At 41.4% G+C, this 25739-nt stretch overlaps 1 protein-coding gene across 1 annotated transcript; it reads right to left on the bottom strand.

Moving 5' to 3' along the window:
- Nucleotides 1-2919: 2919 nt before the first annotated feature.
- Nucleotides 2920-25242, bottom strand: LOC144464629 (uncharacterized). The gene is made up of 11 exons (XM_078172170.1): nt 25222-25242; nt 24394-25135; nt 20908-20998; nt 20709-20799; nt 13040-13164; nt 7359-7445; nt 7043-7327; nt 6732-6782; nt 4301-4412; nt 4061-4141; nt 2920-3353 (listed from the first exon to the last, which is right to left on the bottom strand). The coding sequence occupies exons 2-11, from the start codon at nt 25099-25101 to the stop codon at nt 3275-3277; spliced, it is 1710 nt and encodes a 569-aa protein (XP_078028296.1). The 5' UTR covers nt 25102-25135; nt 25222-25242; the 3' UTR covers nt 2920-3274.
- Between the last annotated feature and the right edge of the window lie 497 nt (nt 25243-25739).

Raw genomic sequence — 25739 nt, 5'->3', positions numbered from 1 at the left:
AAACGGCAAAAAGCTGAAATTCTACACGAAATTATAGCATCATTACTGCTGTTTTTTAATAAGATTATCTATTTGGCCTTTTGCTTTAGGACAGCATGAAGTTGGGAAAAAGAAAATGGGGGAATGACACGGGCCGCAGGCTGGGATCGAGCCTGCGACCACCTGTGCATGCTACGTACAGACTACACTCCTAACCAGGTGATGAAACCGGTGCGTCAGTAGCTTAGTGGATAATACCAATGCCCCTGTTACTGCCGTTTTCATCACCTGATGTAGGAGTGTAGTCTTCATCACTATCTCCACTGTCACTGAGACAGCTGTCGTCACTTTCGACTGGTGGAACTCTGGTTTGAAGTCCACCTGATCGCTTCCCACAGAACATTGATGCAATCATTTTGTTCTGTGTTGTGAAAAAGCACAGAAATTGCATTTATATCCCAGCATGCTATTTTTATAATGTTTATAGAAATGAACTAGAATGGCATTTCTCAAAGAAAATACATGCGAGTGCTGAAATCCATCTAAATACAGCATCATTTCTATTCTGCCGTTATGGCCAAATACAGCCGTTATGGCCGAATGTAGCGAATTCGCGACAAACATAAATCTTCAAATAACGTAAAAAATATTCACCACATGACATCTATTCCAATATGTCAGCTGTAGAAGCAATCCATATGCTGGCAAGTATTTTTACCTTAGCACAACTTACCTCATATTGGACAATTTCTCCAAATTTGCAGCCTCCACACGCAGTGGTTAGCCAAAGCATTAGCTTCCATGAACCGGATGTAGTTGTCACTCCAACCGGTCCTACAAGAAACCAGTGCTTGCAAAAGGTTCCTAGGTACATATTGAATATGCACAAACTGGCTTTGGGGGAATACATATGCTATCTCAGCTGCAATCTGAATGGAAGCGGTATAATGCAGATTCTCAGACGATCCACCTGTTGGAACGATCCTTAACATCCTGTCAGAGGATCTCATGTGCAGCTGTTGTGTCTTCAGTGGATCCAGCCTGAGGTTGTTCTTAAATTTGCTTTATAAATAAAGTTTGACTTGACTTGACTTGATAATGCGAATTCGTGACAATTGGTGTCATTCAAGAAGTTGCTAAGAAAGCAAGGGAAGAACATTTAATAAAGCCCTGGAGGGTGGGAGCATAGATATATATATAATCATGTAAATGATATCTGTGGGTGGGAGTGGATGAACCCGGTTAAAGAGTGCTCGTCCGGACGGGATGCTCTAAAACTAAAGCGAGCACGCCCGCAAGGAGGCAGGGATCATTTCATTGGTCAACAGTAAACCTGGCGTTCTATCGGTTGGTGGATTTTGACAGGGTTGTTACACAAAAAAATCCAAGAGCAGGGCCGAAAGCTGAGAGCAGAAATTCAGCAAGCACACGGAAACAGTTTGAGCACGAGGAGAAAAGCCAAAGCTCGAGTAGGAAATCTGTGCAAGCAACATGGTATCTGAGTGCGAGCACACAGTTTGAGCAGAAACAGAGTAGATCTAAGCGCAAGCAGAGGCTATTTGAGTGCGAGGGCAGGGTTTGAGGGACAATATTATAAAATCTGAACGTGAAATCACTAAATAATGCTCTCAAACTGATATACCACTCTCTTGAATAAAGATAGGGATAAAGCTCCAGCCATCATAGTCCTCTGAGGTTTCCTCTAAGCTGGCTGTGGGGAGCAAGGCACGTACAGTTGATCCATGCACTCAGGTGTCGATCAACCAATAGGCGAAAAGTTCACCCCATGACAACCTTTGGACAGCCACCTCATCTGCATTTACATTTCTTCATGCCTTTCTGCTTGCATTAAGAAATGTAAATGTGAAAAGAATTCAGGAAGGAATATAATTGTATAAACTTTATTAAATGTCTGAAGGAATGTAAATGTACAAAGAATTTGTGAAGGAGTGTAAATGTATGAACAAGTGTAAATGTATAAAGAATGAGTGAAGGAATGTAAATGTTAAAATGTATGTAGGAATGTAAATGTACAAAGAATGTGTGAGGGAATGTTAATGTAAAAAGAAAAGACGCATTTTATCAGTTAAATAATGCCTACATTTATCTTATATGCATTTTTTGTGCAATTTAATGGCATATGAATTTATTTATTGACTCATTTATTTATTTATGTATTCATTTTTAATTTTGGCAGTTCCTGTCCTCTATAATATGTAACACTGGTGGAATTAAATCGATATAACAAAAACATACCAGACATATGCACAAAATGCATGAAAGTCAGAGGGACATTGTGTTATTGTATTTGGCAAAGATTAAAATATTCTGGGAAGAGATAAGAGTTATAATCAAGAAGATCATTTCAAAACAAATTTTACTGGATCCTAAACTTTTTTTGTTGGGCTTATATACAAAGAAAAATAATTACAGTAAAAATAAACAAGCATTTATAGACCTCAGCTTGCTGTATGCCAAAAATGCACTGCACAGTTATGGAAAAATATTCACAGACCAAGCACTGTTCAATGGATGAGACAGATGCTATCAAACCTTCCACTAGGGAGGATAACCTACATATTGAAGTCTAAACAGCACATATTTGATGATATATGGAGACCCTTCATCAATTATGTTAAGGACTTAGATTTAACAATGATCAAGCTGAATAATTTGTGTGGACAATGAAGTTCCCAATCTTTTTTAAGTCTTATTTGTCTTCTAAGTACATGTTTTGTATCTGCCACAATTAAAATACACCATCTAGTATAGATTACCTTTTATTAAAAGATGAGGTGCAAGTTGTTCTTGAGTTTGTATTTGTTTGTTTTTGTTTTTTAGAGCTGTAACATTTAATTGATTGGCTGTTATCTGTTGAATTAATGGCTATTGTTTTGTTTTTTGACTGGACAGTTTGAGTACTTTTTGAAAAGGTCGAGTCTGTAGTCCTAATTTCTGGAATCTAAATATTTTCTGGTTGCTCAGTCCTCTGTGATAGTGGGCGAGATTGATTTAATATTTTTCAGTATTTTCTGACATTTAGTGGATTGATTGGCTCTGTAATCATCAGGAAGCATTATCGACAGGACTGATGGACAAAGAGCGTAATCCAGGGTTGCAGCCCTACTCTGTGTTTAGTTTTTTTTTTGTAATTGTTTTGTTCTGTTTTAATGCAGCAAATTCACGGCATACATTGAATGTAAATGGCTGTATTTCATGCTGCTAAAATCTCAATAAAAATATTGTGGAAGAAACATTACCAGTTGAGACAATGTTTCAGGTGTTAGCTGCGTCATCACTGGAGCAGACTCTGTGCATGGTCTCCTGCTGGGTGTCCTTTATCATCATCAGTCTGCTCCTCAAACTGCTGAAACCTAGACAAAGGAGGCAGTCTATTAATTTATTTCTTTTGTATGTTTTTCTGGACTTTGTTCTGGACCAAAGTGTTTGACAGACAGTGAGATGACCCCAGTGCCACCTAGAACCTATAATAGGGTGACCATATTTTGATTTCCAAAAAAGCCAAAAACCTCAGATCTCCCGCCGCCTGCTCCCTTCTCAAACACGGAGGTCTCCCTCGCTGCGGAGCGCCCACAGCGCACGCCCGGCCTGTTAAATAGCCTGTAACCATAACAACTGTGTGACACAAACTCAGTGCTTTAGTGATTAAATAATGTCAGGCTCGGTTCGGTTTCGGACATAACAAAACAGAATGACTGTCGGGTTCGGACAGAAATATGCGGCCGTGCCGCACTCTAACACACACGCGCGCGCGCACACACACACACACACACACACACACACACAGGAAAACCGGACATTATCATCAATTTATAAACACCCCCCGGACGCCCCGGACAGGACGTGAAAAGTGGATATGTCCGGGCAAAAGAGGACGTTTGGTCAGCCTAAAAAATGTTGAACTGATGTAGAGAAAATAACTTGCCTGCAGGTTTAACTGAGCAGTCTTTACTCCATAAAATAAACTGAAAAAAGTTAGTATATGAATTGAATGTGAATTTGAATAATAAGTTTTAGCAGCACTGAAATCATGCCCAGCCTGTCTGTATTTGATACTCACACTTCTTTACTTGTTCCTGGGCTCTTTCTGGTGCCCTCCACTAAAAAGCCCTGCAGCACATCATCGAGTGTTGAGTGCGCTCTAACAGACACACACAGTAAATGCATTACTATGACTTAACAACAGGCATTAGAAGGTCTAAATGATCATGGAATTTACGTATATCAGGTCCAAAGTAGAGCAGATTGACATCATTGAGAGTAACAGGAATGTGGAGTCGGTGAAGCAGCTGTCACCCACCTGTCAGTGTCCTCCAATAAACTGGAACTGTGCTGTGACCCTGGAGACAGGCTGAGCACGTTATCGTTCTCTTGATCCTCTCCCTCTAAGTCAGTACTAGCACCAAGCTCACCTGAGCAGAAAAATCAGGACTTTTAGAATCATTTTCAGTTAACACTTACAACCATAGGTGCCAACTTGGGTTTAGTTCAAAGGGGTAAAATGTAGGTAACATCTGACATCTTGTCAGGGGGACACTGTGTTCTCCAAGGCCCAAATTACACAGAATGCATTTTGCAGGTTGTAAAACATGAGACGCTACACACTGCCTCTTTTTTTAAACTGAATGCCACCAGTAAAAACTAGGAGACACTACTGTTTTTATGCCAGGCAACCACCCCGTCACCTCCTTACCCTGAACTTCCCGTGCAACCAATCTACTGTTTATTTTATTTGAAAATTTTATTTTATTCTTTTCACAGTAATTAGTAGCTAGTTCCTAAAATGGACAGGCAGTGGGCACTTGCTGCAGCTCTGGTTAAGGGTGAAAGACTGTCAGCAAAAACTTTGTTGGGACACAGGGAAACTGAGATCTGATGGCCGTTTCAACTGCTGCACTCATATGCTTCCACGCCTGCTGTTTTCTATTGAGATGGTGGTAACTACAGTGTGTAAAGTCATACAGTTCTGGGTATCCAGCAACCGCTACCACCAGCGTCTTCTCCATTGTTTACCACTACAGAAGGCCCGTCTCTCAACTCATCTGATTGGACAATGGGGAAAAAGCGGAGATGACGTGGGGCACTCTTCTGCTCTGAGTTGAACACAAACGCCAAGTGCCTTGAGCGCAGGAACACAAAGCATGTAGCAACACAAAAACAGTGAGCAAAAAGCTTCATTATCATTCAAAACTATTACAAAAAGCTGCCTCCAGCTGCTAAAACACTTTCTGTGTGATCGGGGCCCAACAGAGTTTGGACTGGCTTTGGTGGTTATCACTTACATAGGTTGCAGGTGCTGGAAGGGTTCTTTTTAACATGTAAATATCTACACTTGTGTTCTCTGATGTTTCTCACTACCATATACTGTAGGTCTTTTCCTGATACTGGTGACTCTCTTTACAGCCATCTGAAGGCAGCTTGTACCTGTTCCATCTGCAGTCTATAACTGGAGTGATGCTGCGCACTGTTGAACTGCAATTACACTCAGTCTTTCACCCAGTAAATCCATCCCAAAACACCAGTTAAGCTGGCTAATGACTGTGCGTCATCTTTTTTTAAACAAGGCCGACTGACATGTCGTCTGAAGCTCCATGTTTTTAATGCGGGGTTGGTGTGTGGCTGTGATGAGAAACATGAGGTGTGAGAGACTGTTCAGGTTCCAAACTTGTTTAAAAGTAATTTCTGTCTCATGTCCCAGACAGTAATAAGTAAAACTCTCAGCAGGGTTCTCAAAATGTCAGTGTGCCGGAACAGGGAGAGCTCTGTGAGTAAAGGGTTAGTTCGGGATTTTTAAATTAAGGCTGTATGAGGTACATATTGTAGGTTAACACAGTATACCAGTGGCTGAAGAGTATGTGACTCCAGCTTAGTTTGCCTCTCATAACTGCTAACACAAATACACTGAAAAGGTAAAAAGGTAAACAAAGCCCATGAAACTTTGTCTAATAATCAGTTATTATACAATAACATGCACGGAGAGTCCAAAGTTACTTTGAAGACAACTCATCATTAGGGCCTTCTTGTATGGGGCGTTTTTTCCACTTTATCTTTGGAATTGAAGAAAATTTGTAAGACACCAGCATTCAGTAAGGCAAAGAACTCTGGATGGTTGGTGATGCAGTTTGTATATGAAGCGCTGGCATCCTCTGATTCAGAAAGATTCTGAAGTTGTGTTGAAACTAAGTCCAGCAATATATAATGCTGGCTTCTCTGGTGTGACTCCTGCCTGCTATTTCAAACTGGGGGCATGCTGCCGCCATCTACTGAAGGAAATACACTATAGATAAGTACCTCATCCAGCCCCACTTCAAAAATGCCCACCTATAATAATGCATTCTCTCTGATCCCACTCTGTGTCCAAGAGCACCACTGGTGTACCAGGGGAACCTGATCATGGAATTACCAGCAGAGTGTTTAGCATGCGCCTAACACACTTGACAGGGTCTATCTGACTGTGATCTGGTCACACTGCTTGGTTCACGATATAAGAGTCCTTGGTGCCTTCTTGTATGCAGAAAAAGTGGGGGGACAAAAAGTCTTGCTGTCCCTCTTGTTCCGGGGTCAGCCCTTACAACCCAATTATGCAAACACAATACTATTCCCTATCAAACTAAAGGTCAATAGTGGAATATTTGTTAGACTGTTGTGTCTCTGCTTACTGATCTTAAACAAGACATCTCCTGTTTTTTCACTGTTGTCAAAAAAGTTGTTGAAAACTGTTGTTTTCTTACTCCGGTCATCGACATATTCTTCATCCTCCTCTTCCTTTACTGATCCCACATCTGTAAAACAAAGTCAAATGCATAAAGCACTGAGCATCTATCCAGTGGCAGACCTTGGATTGTTTTAAACAATTTTTTCTCCTGTTTACAGTTCAATAGGTTATATATTTGAGAATTAAAAAAAAACAAAAACAATAACAATGTGTCAGCTGATCCTTGTCTTTTGAATGACTTTACTCAGAACAGGACACTGCAGAAAGCCACAGGTGGACTGTTTATCAGCGATGTTGGTGCTATATGTATTGCCCACTGGTTCTCACCTCTCTGTGGGTCACACCAGCCATGTTCTTCTTCCTCACTGTCTTCTTCAACATGCTCTCCTCCCTCCTCCTCCTCCTCTGTCATGTTTTCTTTTCCTTGATTGCACTGTTTGACCATCTGCAATCCTTTGTCCCTTTCCTCAAGTTCCTCCTCTGCCCTATCTTCCTCCTCCACATACACCTTTGGTTGTCTAGTTCCATCCATTTCCTCCCGCCTCTCCTCACTCTGCTCCTGGTTAGATGATCCTGCTCCCTTGCCTTCCTCTTTCTCTTGTACTTTGTGCTCTCCTTCCACCATGCTGCAGCATGTGTGGACGGTGGAGCTGGGAGATACAGTATCTGTGAACAGCTCTTTCTCCTGGCTGCCTGTGAGGAAGCCCTGAGGACTGCTGGCAGGTAGAGGCTAAAAAAATTGACAGGTGACATCTTTGTTCAGCTTTGTGTCTTGGTGACATTTGTGATCTTCTTGGACCAATACAAAACATAAATAAAAATGTGACGGACATAAACATTATAGGATGTTGTGGCCTCGCGGAACAGGCCAGAGTGTGGACTCTGTTAAGTGTAGCGAAAATTAGGCCTATCCTGACCCGAAAAGATGCAGAAAAATTGGTCCACGCTTTTGTTACCTCAAGGCTGGATTACTGTAACTCTCTATTATCAGGTAGCTCTAGTAAGTCCTTAAAAACTCTCCAGCTAATTCAGAATGCAGCAGCACGTGTACTAACAGGAACTAAGAAACGAGATCATATTTCTCCTGTTTTAGCTTCTCTGCACTGGCTCCCTGTAAAATCCAGAATTGAATTTAAAATCCTACTGTTAACTTATAAAGCTCTAAATGGTCAAGCTCCGTCATATCTTAGAGAGCTCATAGTGCCATATTATCCCACCAGAACACTGCGCTCTGAGAACGCAGGGTTACTCGTGGTCCCTAAAGTCTCCAAAAGCAGATCAGGAGCCAGAGCCTTCAGCTATCAGGCTCCTCTCCTGTGGAATCATCTTCCTGTTACGGTCCGGGAGGCAGACACCGTCTCCACATTTAAGACTAGACTTAAGACTTTCCTCTTTGATAAAGCTTATAGTTAGGGCTGGCTCAGGCTTGCCCTGTACCAGCCCCTAGTTAGGCTGACTTAGGCCTAGTCTGCCGGAGGACCCCCTATAATACACCGGGCTCCCTCTCTCTCCCTCTCTCTCTCTCTCTCTCTCTCTCTCTCTCTCATCCTATTACTGCATCTTGCTAACTCGGCCATTCTGGATGTCACTAACTCGGCTTCTTCTCCGGAGCCTTTGTGCTCCACTGTCTCTCAGATTAACTCATACCGCAGCGGTGCCTGGACAGCGTGACGTGTGTGGTTGTGCTGCTGCCGTGGTCCTGCCAGATGCCTCCTGCTGCTGCTGCCATCATTAGTCATTAGTCATACTTCTACTGTTATTATACACATATGACTATTGTCACACAAGTATACTGTCAGATATTAATACATACTTTCAACATATTGTACCACAATAGCCAGAACTATAACTATAATATTATTACTTTCATTAATGTTGTTGTAAGCTACTGTCATTACCTGCATCTCTCTCTCTCTCTCTCTCTCTCTCTCTCTCTCTCTCTCTGTCTCATTGTGTCATATGGATTACTGTTAATTTATTATGCTGATCTGTTCTGTACGACATCTATTGCACGTCTGTCCGTCCTGGAAGAGGGATCCCTCCTCAGTTGCTCTTCCTGAGGTTTCTACCGTTTTTTTTCCCCGTTAAAGGGGTTTTTTTGGGGAGTTTTTCCTTATCCGCTGTGAGGGTCTTAAGGACAGAGGGATGTCGTATGCTGTAAAGCCCTGTGAGGCAAATTGTGATTTGTGATATTGGGCTTTATAAATAAAATTGAATTGAATTGAATTGAAGTGTTGACACTGTTTTGTCTGTTTTCTAATGTGTGTTTCCAGATGTGTCTTTGCTCTGTGGTGGACACTGGGGAATGGAGATGGTGCTGTGGAAAAGACTTTCCTCAAGGGGACAATAAAGTCTAAGTCTAAGTCTAGAGTGAATCAAAAAGGAGGGAAGTTAATACTTTGTTTCCTTATTAGAATGTTTTAGGTCAACCCAGAGTCCTCTGAAGAAATGACAGACCTGTTCTGAGCCTTCTCCTGGTATGCTGAAACTCTCGGTCCTGAGAAACACAGAGCTAAGGTGGCTGCAGACAGGGGAGTTAATAACACCTGTCATCACACGCTGGTGTACGTCTGTCAAAACACAACATGGAAAGACCTCATGTCACTTATATTCCCCTCTACTGGAATTCAAGTTTTTATTGCTTTCCATCAGTGCGTTTACTAGGGCTGTACCTGACTCAGATTTATGTCAGTCAAACCAGATTCAGCTGTTCAATACAAATATGAGTTGATTTTTTTTTTCCATATAAAGTTTTAAGTTTGAACGGGCTCAGCAGGACGCTCAGTGTGACAAAGTCAATAAACAGGCTAAATGCTCTAATGAAGGATCGAAAATGTGCAACAACATTTTCTGTCGACGCTAGATATCAAGCCAGAGACTGTGTCATATTAAGTATCTGTGAACTGTAAATTCACCATTCATAAGCAGAACAGAGAAGATAATGTTATCTTGGAGGCTTACGGTGCAGGGTCTCTCCTCCTCTGTGCCTTTGCATCCTGTCAACAGCTGCTTGTTCCAAAGAATAGCTTTAAAGTCAGGAATGCTCACTCCGCAGTAAAATCTGGGGAGCAAAACGTCCCTAGAAGTACACTGCACAGCACACTGAGTGGCAAAAAATAAAAGACTGCTTGACTTGAAGCAGTCTCAGTCGACTAAGGGGTCTCCAACTGACAATTTGAATCTTCAACTTTTAAGCGGCAGCCCCTAGCATTTATAGTGAAAAAATCCAAAAATTCAAATGCAAAAATTCTGGACACCCCTTGTCAAAATTTCATTTACTGTGAATACTTAAAGGAGCTATATGTAAGAAATCTAAAGCAAATAGTCGTAAAATCATCCTAATATGTCACAGAGACTAAGGAATAATGTTCATATAACATACTGATCTCACCGACAACAATAGTACAGCCAGAATATTCGCATTTAAAAAACATTTTTACAGTCCGCAAATCATGTTAATGTTTCGAATTTGTGTTTTGGCCTGTTGCACCACCCACCGCCGTCTACCAGTCACGCAGTCAGTAGAGTCTCAGCATCAGTTACAGTTACGACTGAGCTACAGTAGCACGGCAAGCAGCATTAGCAGTGTCCCGGTACATAGCGTTAGCAGCCGGCTCCTCCTCAGCTGTATCCCGGCAGCAGCGTTAGCAGTGTCCCGGTACATAGCATTAGCAGCCGGCTCCTCCTCAGCTGTATCCCGGCAGCAGCGTTAGCAGGAGAGAAGCCGGACTTGCTCGAACGGTCCACTGGAAAACCGAAGATCAAGGACGCGGCGACGCGGCCCTGCCACGGCAGCCGCCCGTGGGCAAACAAATCAGTCTCCAGTGTGCTGCTGTCCAGCAACCTCGAATCTGTAGGGGAGGGGGGGCTTACACGACTTGCGGCAGTATTTTGAATTTGAGTGCAGTAACCATTTTGGCCACATTCTTACATACAACGAACTTTAAGTGAGTAGAAGATGAACTGATCACCAAAATCCATGAGGTTAAATATGAAACATACTTAAACATTTCAAACAAGATTTAGTGTATTATTTTTGTTTTGTATAATTTTAGAGTGAAAAAGAAAGGAAAGGAGCACCATGCAAAAGTTTGGGCACCCTGAGACATTTGAGTTGTCAGACAACTTTCACCTGGGTCTCAGACCTTAATTAGCCTGTTAGGGCTATGGCTTGTTCACAGTCATCATTAGGAAAGGCCAGGTGATGCATGTTTAAAAGCTGTATAAATATTCAGATTCCTGAAGCCTTGTCCCATCGATCAGCAGTCATGGGCTCCTCTAAACAGCTGCCTAGCACTCTGAAAACTAAAATAACTGGTGCCCACAAAGCAGGAGAAGACTAAAAGAAGATAGCAAAGTGTTTTCAGGTAGCTGTTTCCTCAGCTTGTACTGTAATTAAGAAATGGCAGTTAACAGGAACTGTGGAGGTCAAGTTGAGGTCTGGAAGATTGAAAAAACTTTCTGGGAGCTTCCCGTAGGATTGTTAGAAAGACAAATCAAAACTGCAAGAGACCTGCGGGAAGATTTATCAGACTCTGGAGTGGTGGTGCACTGTTCTACTGTGCAGTGACACTTGTAAAAACATGATCTTCATGAGAGAGTCATCAGAAGAAAACCTGTCTTGTCTCCTCCACAAAAAGCATTCAGCATCAGAAGTTTGCAAAGGAACATCTAAACAACCCTAATGCCTTTTTGGAAACAGGTCCTGTAGACTAATGAGGTTAAAATAAAACTTGTTGGACGCAATGAGCAAAGTTATGTTAGGAGAATAAACATCCCCCAAATAAGAATTGAAAGACAATTACCTGGTTACAAAAAGTGAGGACGCAACTAAGTACTGACCATGCAGGGTGGGTACCAAACTTTTGTTTCAGGCCCTTTTCCTTTTTCACTTTGAAACTGTAAAACAATTGTAAAAAAAAAAAAAAGTTTTCTTGCTAAAAATTTTGATGAAATGTGTCATCTTCAACTTTTTGCCTTCTTTCCCCTTGGGGATGAATAAAGTTATTCTTATTCATATTTACTTGCCTAGCTATACACAATTAACCAAATTTTGACCAGTGATGCCCAACCTTTTGCATGCAACTCTACATGCACTTAAGGTTATAGCTGACTCTCTCCAATAATCTGATTTCTTAAATGTCATGTAAACAAGAAACCTGGTTTTCCTAATCAGGGTCGAGGATTAAGGAAAGCTACATTTCTCCTGGTCAAGGCAGATTCCTTGTCCTCGTAACCTGGTTTGTAATTGGCTTTTTACAAATGCACTTTAGGCTGGCAAGTTTCAACATCAGAACATTTAACTATTTCATTCAGACACTATGCTGTGAGAAAAAATCCTGTCTGTGTGTCTATCTGTCCTGTCAGTGCTCCATCAGTCTGCTTCGACACACACTGCAAAATAGGGGTGGGGGAAATTTTATCAGTTCTTAGGCCTTGGATGATTCAGATTCGATTCACAAATGTCAATAAATGATTATCTAAATGTTTATTAATAACGTGATGCTGACAGAACGAAAGAGGAAAAACAGTGCAGGTCCTTGACAGTTTATAGAGTGGACGTGCAAAAGGTGACTTGCAATTCATCTTTACAAAAGTCAGCCGTTGCAAATTTTGTGTTAATGTCTAAATGATTACATTTGAGAGGCAAACCACAAAGTATATTATGAATACTTTCTTTTGCCATCGCCCAAAAACTAACGTTACCGAAGCAGAGCAGCGACTCTTTTTTTAAAATGTTTTTCCTACGAAACGCAATGCACGCACATTCGTACATGTCCTACATATTTTGAAAGGCTGTAATCACGTGACCAATGTGCTGACATAACTTTATGTTACTTACGTAACTGTATATTAAAGACATAAAATTATTTGTGGGGCGCAAATTCATAGGATATCATACAAACTGTTCTATGACAATATATTGCATAAACACACTGCATGTGTTAAGTGTATTTCATTTACTTCTAGAAATACTCTACGTTATTCTGAATATAATTATTCATTAGGGATGGTTATTCTGATCTGGCATTACAACTCTTGTTCCTAAAGCACTGAAAAGGCACAAAAAGCAGCCAGTGTCTCAGTCTGTGCTGACTGCAGACTGGTGGTGGGCCTTCAAACTGCGCACCATTTACTCTCCTTGATTTGGATTCTACAGTGTGGAGCTATGTGACAAACAGGTTACAGGGACATGGCCTTGCTTTTCTTATTTGGATTTACATTTTCTGAAATTTGGGAACTGCCTAAGTTCCCAATTAAGTCAAATAATGTAAAAAATAATTAGCTATATTTAATCAAAGTGCACATTGTGTGTGTTTTTACCTGCGCTACGTGGGGTACTATTACAGGGTGATGCTCGTACGTTGACAGAGATACTGTAGTGTTTTTTCTGAAGCTGAGCTGGAGAGGATGTGATGCTGGAGAGTTCAGCCATGTCCAACTGAGCCCTGCACGCACGAACACACACACACACACACACACAAACGCAGAAAATCATTAATTACATGTTTATATGCTACTTATCAATGCTAAAAGCAAAGCATTGGCAAACATGTTTTTATTTGTTGGACAAAAAGGTTTCTCATACATTCGGCCTTTGTGTGCAGCTCCTAGCCTGGAAATACAGACTCAAATCTAGAAAGATTTTGAGTCTGGCCCTCACCGATACTAGCCTGGTGAAACCATCCCAATCTCGCGAGCTCATATTTGATTTCATTTCGCAGATCAGTCTGGCCATGCAATCATAAAGGTGCATTCTGGCATCGGTTAAAGCTTACTGGGCCAATCACAACCATTTATTACCTTGGGACGGGCACGTCATCAGAATAGGAGGGACAAGGAGTGGAGTGAATGCATTTCGTAAACAACCAACATGGCTACTGATTTTGAAACTGCAATGGTAAATGTGTTGAACGAACTGGAATGTACATTTTCTTTAAAAGCAGAACAAACGGCTGCACTGAAAGCTTTTATTGAAAATAAGGATGTGTTTGCTGTCCTTCCTACCGAGTTTGGTAAAAGTTTAATTTACCAACTGGCTCGTTGATAAGGAAAAAGATGGGACTCAGTGAAAATCCAGTGGCTATTGTTGTTTCTCCGCTAGTTGCTCTCATGGAGGAGCAGGTCAGGGAAGCGACCAAGCTGGGAATCACAGCTATGCAACTCAGAGTCCACAGTGAGGAGGACATCTGCAAAGTAGGCAACACTCTTTCCCAGACATCAGCACAGCTCACCTCCGCTGCAGCTTGCTGATCTCTTGCTGAATTCTCAGAGTTTTTATCCAGTTTAGTTCTTAAATCAGATAAAGTTATTATTTTAGGCAATTTTAACATTCATGTTGACATTGATAATGACTCCCTGGCTACCGCATTTATCTCATTATTAGACTCCACTGGTTTCAGTCAGGGTGTACATGAACCCACTCATTGTTTTAACCATACCCTCGATCTTGTTCTGATGAATTGAAATTGATAACCTAACAGTCTTTCCACAGAATCCCTCGCAATCGGATCATTATTTGATTACTTTTGATTTCTTTTAACTCGATTACACGCCACTCAGCAACAGTTACTATACTAGATGTTTACCAGATAGTGCTGTCGCAAAATTTAAGGAAATGATTCCTCCGTTGTTAAATTCAATACCAAGTCCTTCAGTAACAGAGGTTTCCCGTGCCGACTTTAACCTCTCCCAAATTGATCATCTTGTTGATAGCAAAACAAAGAAAGCTCCTTGGTATAACTCTCAAACCCATAAGTTAAAACAAATATTGCGAAAATTTGAAAGGAAATGGTGATTAACCAAACTGTAAGAATCTCGTTTAGTCTGGGCAGACAATCTCAAAACGTATAAGAGGGGTCTCCGCAATGCCAGCGCAAACTATTTCTCAGCTTTAATAGAAGAAAATAAGAACAACCCCAGGTTTTTTTTCAGCACTGTAGCCAGGCTGACTGAGAGTCACAGCTCTATTGAGCCTTGTATTCCTTTAGCCCTTAGCAGTAATGATTTTAAGAACTTTTTTAATGACAAAATTCTAACTATTAGAGGCAAAATTCATGACCTCCTGTCCTCAGATAGTACCTATCTGCCCTCAGACACAGCTGTAAGACCTAATATATATTTAGATTGCTTCTCCCTGATTTCTCCTCAACAATTGACCACAGTGATTTCTTCATCTAAATCATCAATGTGTCTCTTAGACCCATCCCAACTAGGCTACTTAAGGAAGTCTTATCTTTAGTTAACACTCACTTATTAGACATGATCAATATATCTGCATTAACAGGCTATGTACCACAGTCTTTTAAGGTAGCTGTAATTAAACCTCTCCTAAAAAAGCCCACCCTGGATCCAGAGGTGTTAGCCAACTATAGACCAATATCTAATCTTCCCTTTCTTTCAAAGATCCTTGAGAAAGTAGTCACAGACCAGCTGTGTGATTTTCTCCATGATAATAATTTATTTGAGGAATTTCAGTCAGGATTTAGAGTGCATCATAGCACTGAGACAGCACTCGTTAAAATTACAAATGACCTTCTGATTGCTTTAGACAAAGGACTCGTCTCTGTACTTGTTTTATTAGATCTTAGTGCAGCGTTTGACACAATTGACCATCAAATTCTGCTACAGAGACTGGAAAATTGAATTGGCCTAAAAAGTTCTGCACTAAGCTGGTTTAAATCTTATTTATCTGATCGTTTTCAGTTTGTTCACGTTCATGACGAATCATCCTTACGTACTAAAGTTTGTTTTGGAGTTCCGCAAGGTTCTGTGCTTGGACCAATCCTATTTACTCTATATATGCTTCCTTTAGGTAACATCATTAGAAATCACTCTGTAAATTTCCATTGTTATGCGGATGATACACAGTTGTATTTATCGAAGAAGCCAGAAGAAACTAATCAATTAACTAAATTTCATAATTGCCTTAAAGACTTGGATGAGCACCAATTTCCTTATGTTAAATTCAGACAAAACTGAAGTTATTGTTCTTGGCCCCAAACAACTCAGAGGCTCTTTATCTGATGACATGGTTTCTCTAGATGTCATTGCTCTGGCCTCTAGCACTACCGTAAGAAACCTAGTAATATTTGATCAAGATCTGTCTTTTAATTCTCATTTAAAACAAACCTCACAGACTGCATTTTTTCATCTGCGTAATATTGCGAAAATTAGGCCTATCCTGACCCGAAAAGATGCAGAAAAATTGGTCCACGCTTTTGTTACCTCTAGGATGGATTACTGTAATTCCCTATTATCAGGTAGCTCTAGTAAGTCTTTAAAAACTCTCCAGATAATTCAGAATGCAGCGGCATGTGTACTGACAGGAACTAAGAAACAAGATCATATTTCTCCTGTTTTAGCTTCTCTGCACTGGCTCCCTGTAAAATCCAGAATTGAATTTAAAATCCTACTGTTAACTTATAAATCTCTAAATGGTCAGGCTCCATCATATCTTAGAGAGCTCATAGTGCCATATTATCCCACCAGAACACTGCGCTCTGAGAATGCAGGGTTACTCGTGGTACCTGTCTCCAAAAGTAGATCAGGAGCCAGAGCCTTCAGCTATCAGGCTCCTCTCCTGTGGAATCATCTTCCTGTTGTGGTCCGGGAGGCAGACACCATCTCCACATTTAAGACTAGACTTAAGACTTTCCTCTTTGATAAAGCTTATAGTTAGGGCTGGCTCAGGCTTGCCTTGTACCAGCCCCTAGTTAGGCTGACTTAGGCCTAGTCTGCCGGGGAACCTCCTATAATACACCGGGCACCTTCTCTCCTTCTCTCTCCTTCTCTCTCTCTCTCTCTCTCTCTCTCTCTCTCTCTCTCTCTCTCTCTGTCCTGTTACTGCATCTTGCTAACTTGGCCATACTTCATGTCACTAACTCAGCTTCTTCTCTGGAGCCTTTGTGCTCCACTGTCTCTCAGGTTAACTTACATCGCAGCGGTACCTGGACAGTGTGACGTGTGTGGTTGTGCTGCTGCCGTGGTCCTGCCAGATGCCTCCTGCTGCTGTTGTTATCATTAGTCATACTTCTACTGTTATTATACACATATGATTATTGTCACATATGTATACTATCAGATATTAATATATACTTTCAACATATTGTACCACAATAGCCATAATTATAATTATAATATTATTACTTTCATTAATGTTGTTGTAAGCTATTACCGTTACCGTCTGTCCTGCATCTCTCTCTGTCTCTGTCTCTCTCTCTGTCTTATTGTGTCATTCGGATTACTGTTAATTTATTATGCTGATCTGTTCTGTACGACATCTATTGCACGTCTCTCCGTCCTGGAAGAGGGATCCCTCCTCAGTTGCTCTTCCTGTATGGCAAGCCGTTTTAACATTTAATAGCTAGACTGGATATTCATTACTGATATCTGCAACATAATTTTGCCTAGTCAAAACTCTTATTCAAGATATCTGTAATTAGATTTTGACTAGTCAAAACTCTAATTTCAGCAGAAGACTGCCCTAGAAACCAAGGCTTCTAGGGCAGTCTTTTGTTCCTCTCTCAAGGGAAAAGATAAGTGTAGTTGGCTTAGCATTTCTTCCAAAGCTTAACTGAATGGACGCGTTCCTTCGGCAGCTGCCATTTTGGCTGTTTACTTTAGGGCTGTAGTCTCCTGGTCAAGTAGTCGATTATTTGGTAGCTATGCTCTCATCCGACCAAATTCTCATTAGTCGAATAATTGCTGTGTTACTTTCATAGGGAGAAAAGTGCTACATCAATAGCTTTCCAGGATTAATCCATTATTTGGATGGCGGTCGGGGGGCGGGGTGTAAGTTACCTGACCTCCTGTCTGTTTCTGTAAGCTGAAACCATTTCCCTCAGTGAAAACGAAGCTTGTGTTTACTTGTATTTCACAGATAAAAAACAATAAATTATGAAGACAGTAAAGCCTCCACTAAAATAGCATTTTAAGTCGTGTGTGTGTTCTATCCTTAAGGGATTTATCCTGGCTTCATATGAGCAGAGGGAATCTCCGCTCGTCGTTAGGCTAATGTATACCATACTAATAACGTTAGCATGTTGTATTTGCTTGGAAAATGTGTTTAGTATAAGACAGTTGTTTTGTTGGTGAATGTTGTGAGTTGTACTGGAGCCAAACTATGTGCCGTTACCTTTGTTAGATGCTGCTGTTGTCCCTGGTTTTATATGAGAAGAGGAAAAGATCCCTAGACGCTAGGCTAATTTATACAATGTAAAACGCCATAGACTTGTGCAAATAACATTAGCATGTTGTATTAGTGGGGGTAATGTGTCCAGATTAAGACAAGTGTCTGTCAGTTCTGCGATTTATACGGAAGCCAGTTTGCGTACTTGTGTTTGAAATTGTCCCTATTAATGCGTGTTTTGAATCAACTATATAAATAAAGTTTGATTTGAACTAAATTTTACAGCACTTAACAGAGTCCTCCACCGCCGACTAGTGTTTTGGAGGTGTAACTGCAGAATGACAGACACACCACCGCAGAAGTAAAAATAACGTGCAGATTTTTTTTTTTTCCCCCATGAGTAATCGATTAGTTGAAGATTATGTGCGACTTTAGTCGACCAAGATTTTCTCTGGTTGACTACAGCCCTAGTTTACTTTTCGACTCCTACGGCGCAGGGCTGTCCTCATCATAGACATATATACATAGACGCCGCATTGACTACCACTGCCTATTGGAGCCGATGTCCTCGCCGGCCGCCATCTTGGATGGGTCTCGCTTCGCCTCCACAGTACATTCACTTCTATTGAGGAAGGAGCTGTATGCACAAGTAAAATAAAATAACTGTGTTGTGACCTAAATAATATGCTGTTGCTATCTGCATAAAGTATTAAAGCATGAAATCCCGCATTTTTAATGTACGAAAGCATCCTGTATCATAACTACATGTGTGCCTTTTGTAACAAACCAAACCGCGTGAAGATCAGTTGAAAATTCAGTGAGTTATTCTATTTTACTTGTGCATACAGCTCCTTCCTCAATAGAAGTGAATGCACTGTGGAGGCGAAGCGAGACCCATCCAAGATGGCGGCCGGCGAGGACGCACTCAGGCAGTCGATGCGGCGTCTACGTATATATGTCTATGGTCCTCATCATGTTACGCCTGCCTAGGGCCCGCCTCTGTCTGATAGACTGATCTGATTGGTCCGATGGCGATTCACCGGGCTCTGCTCGTCGGGGCCAGATCCCCATGCAGAGCAAATTCGAATTTGTTAGGGGCGAGGCATCTGGATTTCCACGTTATGCAGCTCCTTCACTAACCTCCAAACTAAATCCAAACTTTTTCTGAGCTGACTGTGCTGATCGCCTCCTTTGCCAAAATCGTATTTGTATTTTATTGTGAAGGGATCATGATCAATCAGGAACATGATTTAAATGACTACAGACTAGCTATAGTAATACAAATTGTGTAGTTTAACCATGTTAATTTGGATAATCTAAGCAACGTCTGAAGAACAAGAGTTAGCCGACAGCTGCTCTTGGCTCTTAGCACTAATAAATATACACTGTTCAATTTTCATTCATTGTGTACTTTACTTGTCAGGACAATAGGGCTGTCAATATTCTCCCAAAATCAGATTCAAATTTTTAATGTTTTTGTATGTTAAAAATTCGAATAATATTCAAATTTTTCCTTAATAGGCTATAGCCTAGGCCTATATTTTTTGTGTTATAATGACGTTATTTTAATATTTTGCATCACATGCAAAAGTGAGTGTCTCCAGTTTGTCAGCGCAGCTGCACAGCCGGAGACGTGTTGCTCCTCCTCACTTCAAGTCGCTGTCATTAACTTTTAACCTGCAAAGGCGGCAGTGCCACAACATTGTAGGAATTTATGAAAGCCCTTGTGAACATTTCAATAGTTACACATTAAAACAATATTTATTTGCAATTACTCTATTGAACGACCCCGAAGCATGAGCAAACGGGCTGTGTCACTTCAGATCAAAGAGATGCACCCTGTCACTGTCAGCGCAGGGCTGACAGGGCACCCTCCGCTGAGAAGAGAGAGAGAGGAGAGGAGAGAAGAGGAGAGGAGAGGAGATGGATTGTAGGTCTGTTTGTAAACGGTGTCATAACCAAGAAACGTTGTTAAGTTAATTTAATCAGTTTGTCTTGTGTCTATGTTGTCTCGTGATTTCCTGTTTTATTTTGAAAGGTAACTCTCCTCTCGTTTCAGGCAACTTGCTCCTTCCCCTGTGTTTCCGCTGGTCTGATTGTCTGCCCCGCCCCTGATTGTTTCCACCTGTGCCCTTACCCTGTGTGTATATTGTCTGTGTCTCCCTTTGTCCTGTGCCAGTTCATCTTGTCCTACGTGTCAGAGAACCAGCGTCGTATCCATGCCATTTTGCCATTGCTATTGTCAGGTCTTGTTATTTTGATACTTTGTTCATGTTTGTCTTCTGTTTGTTTTTTCATAGTGATAGTGCAGCCTCAGTAGAGTGATTTTCTGTTTGTTTTTTCATAGTGATAGTTCAGCCTCAGTAGAGTGATTTTCTGTTTGTTTCTTAGTCTAGCGTTTATTTCCTAGATCTCTTTTTGTTCTTAGCTTTAGTGTAGGTTGTTCCTCTTTCGAGAGTGATTTTCATCTTGTGTTTAATAAACTTTGATTTTGTACTTTGTCTGTCGAGTCATGCATTTGGGTTCAGGTCCTTGTTCGGTCGTGACAAACGGGGCTTCTCTGACGGTCATGTATTTCCCCAAAAAACATCTCTTAATGCACGGTAGAGTGCCGTTTTGTTTGTTTTTTTTCAAAATATTCGAACCTTAGTTTCCAACTTTGAATATGCTTATTTTTACAATAATTCGAATTGTTTTCGAATAGTGAAGTTCGTTCTGACAGCCCTAGGGGACAATAATTACAGCTATGAAAAGTTACTTAGTTAGTAACTTAGTTAGTTATTTTCCATATCTTAAAGGCACATAGTGTCTCAATACACTTAACAATATGAAGCACCTTTAGGTTCATGTCAGTGTCCTTACATGTTAGTGTCAGGTGTATACTGAGCCTTTATTCCACTAATATCAGGATCATGTTCTATTTTCTCAAAGTTGTCTGGAAAGCTCTCATATTCTGGGAAAAAACAAACAGAGAAATTCAATTAAACATTTACACCAGTTTGCAAATATGTTGCCTCACACATTTTTGACATTTCAATGGCAGCAAATATCAGTGGCTTACTGGTGATTTGAGTATCTAGCAGTTGACTCTCACTAGCTGCTGGCCTGCACACCTCCAGTGTAATGTCCGCATTTTCTTGTGGACTGGATATCTGGAGGAGACATATAAGATGTTTACTCTTACTTGAACTTCTTCACTTGGGGCAGAAACTCACTCCTTACTTGCAGAGAACAAACAATTTATACGTTTTAAATGCTCAGGCCAATGTATTTTAAAAGCAATGAGAATCACTGCACAGGAGTTGTTGGCCTCCGTGTCTGTGAAAACATAGATGCTTCACACACATCTTCCCCCTGTCAGCACAGAAGATCTACACAATCAGCACAGTTTCAAGGTGGACACTCAAAATTAGTGTCACCAATAGACTTGCATGGTATATCGATATATCGATACCAGAAAGGTACCCTCACGTTGAGAATTATATGATATTACATATTTTTTAGTATCGATAGCTCATTAAAATAGTGCAAAATCAGAGCGCACTCACTGCTGCGCTCCCTGTCATGCTGCCTGCACGCATAGAGTGTGTGGGCAGGGCTGCCAGTTCTCACACACGCAGCAGGCAGCTCTCAGTCAGAAGCAGCGAGAGATCGCAGGGGAGACATGGCCTCAAGTGCAGCAGGAGCTCTTGCCGACCGCCCTCGGCTTGTTGATAAAAAACATGCCCTAAGTGAAATCTGGAATTATTTTGGATACATCGCAGATGTATTACAAAGTTTACAGAGTTACAGAGTTACAGAGTTTTGGTGATGCGTAGGACAATGGTCATAATGCAGTGTGGTTAACGTAATGAAATTGCATTTTTCACAACAGCAATGTTAACTGCCACAGTCTGAAAATTATGCATTTAATCTGCCAACAGTAAGATTACTATGACTCGTGTTTTTCCCTGTTGTTTTTCAATAAAGGGGAGAAATTGCCCTTTAATTCTGTGTCCATCTTTACTTATACTCATACTTATGGAAAATGTCATTAGATCCATCGGACACAGACAATAGGTCTACATAGCCATGTGCAATCAATGCAATGATCCCACCATGTGGTTTTCATTAGTATATTTTGCTGTAGGCTAATACTAATATTAATGCCATTTGTTAAGTGTTCAAAAAGCTTGACAGGAACAAGTTGGTAAAAAGGGAACCATGCAGATTTTTTTTATTACTACAGATATTTTAAAAGGCGCTAGTATCGTATCGTATCATTTTTTGGGGGGTATTGTATCGTATTTTTGGTATTATATCGTTAGTACCGAGTAGCATAATATTTTTGGCAGGTATTGTATCAAAGTCATAATTTTGGTATCGTGACAACTCTAATCACCAATTCAGAGCAAATGTCTCCCCCTCTGTTCCTAAAGTATGACGCAAGGGCTGGGTGATATGGCCTAAAAAAAAAATCTCCAATTTTCAGAAAAATATTTGCGGCCTGGTAGCACATACCTGGGGTCCAAAACTTTCAGCATGTGAATAAACCCCCGGCTTTTCCAGTGTATATATGGGCACCATATCTCTTGCAATATACATCACGACTGCATCCGTGATCACTTTCCACTGGGCCCCTTTCTCATCATATGGCAGTGTTTCCCCTACCATCATATTGGGTGTCTGATGCCACAAAACCGAACCAATTCCAAATAACTTAAGAACTCGTTCCCCTTCTTGGTAATGAGTTCTTTATTGTATAGGACAGAGTGAAAGGGGGTGAGAGAGAGAGAGCGGGGGGTGACATGCAGAAATGGTTGCAAGCCGGAGTCGAACCTGCGACCGCTGCAGCGAGGCATCGCCTCTGTAAATGGGGCACCTGCACTATCCACTACGCTATCGACGCCCCATTTGTGTGAAATTTTGCCATAATTAGCATATGAATTCTGGAGTTCTCCCCAAAAACATTTTTTGTGAGTTCACAGTGACACCTTTGATCTTTGACCACCAAATTCTAATCAGTTCATTCTTGAGTCCAAGTAGACGTCTGTCAAATTTGAGGAAATTCCCTCAAGGCCTTCCTGTGATATCATCAGAGCTGCCAAGCGTCAAGCTTTGAGTGTGACAGTCACGCAATTTGACCCATTCTCACACCACACGCCACACTTGACATTTCTCACGCTTATATTTCCCCATTCAATACTCTATATTTATTTTTTTCATGATAATAAACTTTGGTCCTCGTGGCTTGCCGTAGTTCGAGTAACTCTGATTGACTGACCGAGATAACCAATCCCAGACCAATCCATCAGTCCTTTGTGCCTAAATCTAACCAACCACGGAAGGCACCACGCAATATAAACCAATCAGAAGCAACGTAAGGCGGGTCTTGGCGTCTCTAACTATCTTTCACACACAACAGCGCCGACATTTAAAACCCACTCGACGTTCTCCTGCTTGCTAGAAGACGGACGGTAGGTAACTACCCAATTTTGTTCACTGTTGATTCGCTGTTTCTCCTTGAGTTTCCTAGTTAATATGTACTGTTTTAAGGCTGCTATAAGTCTATCATTGTCCTGTATTTGTTGCAGAGCTGTGTAACATTTATTTGCCTCTTCTCTTGGCCAGTTCACACTTGAAAAAGAGACTCTAACGTTAGTCTCAATGTGTGTGTGTGTGTGTGTGTGTGTGTGTGTGTGTGTGTGTGTCAGAGTTACAGACTTGTAAATATCAATTTAGACCCTCCTAAAGCAGTGTTTCTCAAAATTCTAAATTTCAAGGTCTATCCTTAACTCTGTCAGAGTTACAGACCTTGTAAGGGTCAATTTAGACCCCCCTAAAGGAACCCACAGAGTCCCTGGAATCCACTTTGAGAACCACTGTAAAACTAGCATTAGGAGGCCACAGTGCAGGGAGAGCCGCTAGCATGGAGGTGAGGACATCAGTCTTAAGGTATAAATCGACGTTAAAACCAGCCAAATTGATGTTAAAAAAGGCCAATTTTTTTCCGAACGCATCATGACACTAAAGTCTCACTCTTGTCATTTTCTGAAACTTGGCAGCCCTGTATCATGCTCACGAGAATGAGACGGACGCAAGGTCACTGTGCCCTTGACCTTTGACCACTAAAATCTAATCAGTTCATCGCTGAGTTCAAGGGGACATTTGTCCAAAACTTGAAGAAATTCCTTTCAGGTGTTCTTGAAATATTAGATATACAATAATGAGACAGATGAGGTCACAGTGACCTTGACCTTTGACCTACAACCACCAAAATCTTATCAGTTCATTGTAAAGTCCACTGAGATGTTTGTACCAAATTTGAAGAAATTCCCTCAAGGCACTCTTGTGTTACACACAATCACAAGAATGGAACAGACAGACAACTCAAAAACATAATGCCTCCAGCCACAGCTATCGCTGGCTAATAATAAAAGATTCCCTGCAGTGTAGTCCATATATAGTGCTGTTGTGCTGCTTGTGATGAAGAGGTGGGAAAAAGTTAACTCAGTGTTGAGAAATGTGTGGGAAACCAGTAACAGCCTTGTTGAGTAAAGCCATGTACCTGCCGCTTCTTCCCAGAGAGGATGGTGAGAAGGCTGCTGTCCAGAGCTGATCTGTACTTGCTCAGCTTGTCTGTGCTGTCATCAGCTCCCACTGAATGGCTCTCTGTCTTGTAGCAACCTAAGGAAAGGAAAGGCAGCGACAAGTCCCCCTCATCCTGCTGTTGTTCAGCTGGATAGTGACTCTGCCATAAGGCCAGCTCTTCCTGGCTCAGCAGTTCCCAATCTCTACTCAAAAACTGGGCCTCCAGATTCTTTACCCAGTTATCTCTCCTGCGCGGTAAAAGTGTGTACTGCTTTGAAGGTGGTCCAACAGCAGCACTACCTCCTGAAAAATTTGAGAAGGACATAGAGAAGGAAGAGGTGGAGGAGGAACAAGAAGACTCGGTGTGGATACAGAGAGGAGCATCTCTGAGTCTGGTCACTGAGTCCAGTTGATCTTCCCCTCTGTGGGCCAGCTGGAGGTGTTTTTCCACTGTGTCTAGGCTCCTGTTGGCCTGCTGCACCAGCTCCTGGGACACTTTGAGGTTGACTGCAATGGTACTGATCTGCTCATCCATTGCTAACTTTGACAGCTTCAGGCCATCCAACTGCTCCATTATCTCCCAGATTATGTCTGCCTCTGGTTCAGGTTCTTCCTCAACACTACGTAACTCAAACTCGTCAAGCAGAGGAAGTATGTGTGTGGAAGGGCAGACCTGGTGGAACATGGATTCTCCTTGTCCCAGCTCTGGCTTTGCTCCTCTGACAAGACAAGACAGTAAATGTTCAAACTGACAACAGAATGCATTTGTGAACAATGACTGTGGATTATCTGTCACATCACTTACACTGAAATCCCTTTATGAAGGGATCTCTTCATAGCCAGTATAGACAGGAGGAAAAAAACACAGAAATCAGTAACTGTTTCAATGTACATATAGGCATGCAAGCATTATTTTAACATAGACTTAAAAAATGTGAACCTTGCCCTTACACACAACTATAAACCCACCTTCACTCACACACACACACACACACACACACACACCAAACAAGCCTTAACCCTGCAGAGACTGAAGCATATAAAGTTAGGCACACCTTGATGTCCTGTCGTAGAGTGTGGCACAGGCTTTGCAAGCTGCACGTGCGGTCCTGTGGGTGCTGCTGCAGACCTTCAAGGACCACATTATAGTAAGGCTGTGGAATGCTGCTGTCTACTGCCAGGACCTGTCCTGAATCTATCACCATTTTGATCCCATTCAGGTCCAGTGTGCCCCATGGTTCATTGTCTGAAACAACGTAGAAAACAAGAGACTGACAAACTGTTACCTACTGTATGTCCTAAAACTACAGGAAACGTAAAATC

Source organism: Epinephelus lanceolatus, chromosome 11, assembly GCF_041903045.1.
Source record: "Epinephelus lanceolatus isolate andai-2023 chromosome 11, ASM4190304v1, whole genome shotgun sequence".
Lineage (NCBI taxonomy): Eukaryota > Metazoa > Chordata > Actinopteri > Perciformes > Serranidae > Epinephelus > Epinephelus lanceolatus.
Note: the sequence above shows the minus strand (reverse complement) of the source record. Positions and strands in the feature narration are given on the sequence as shown.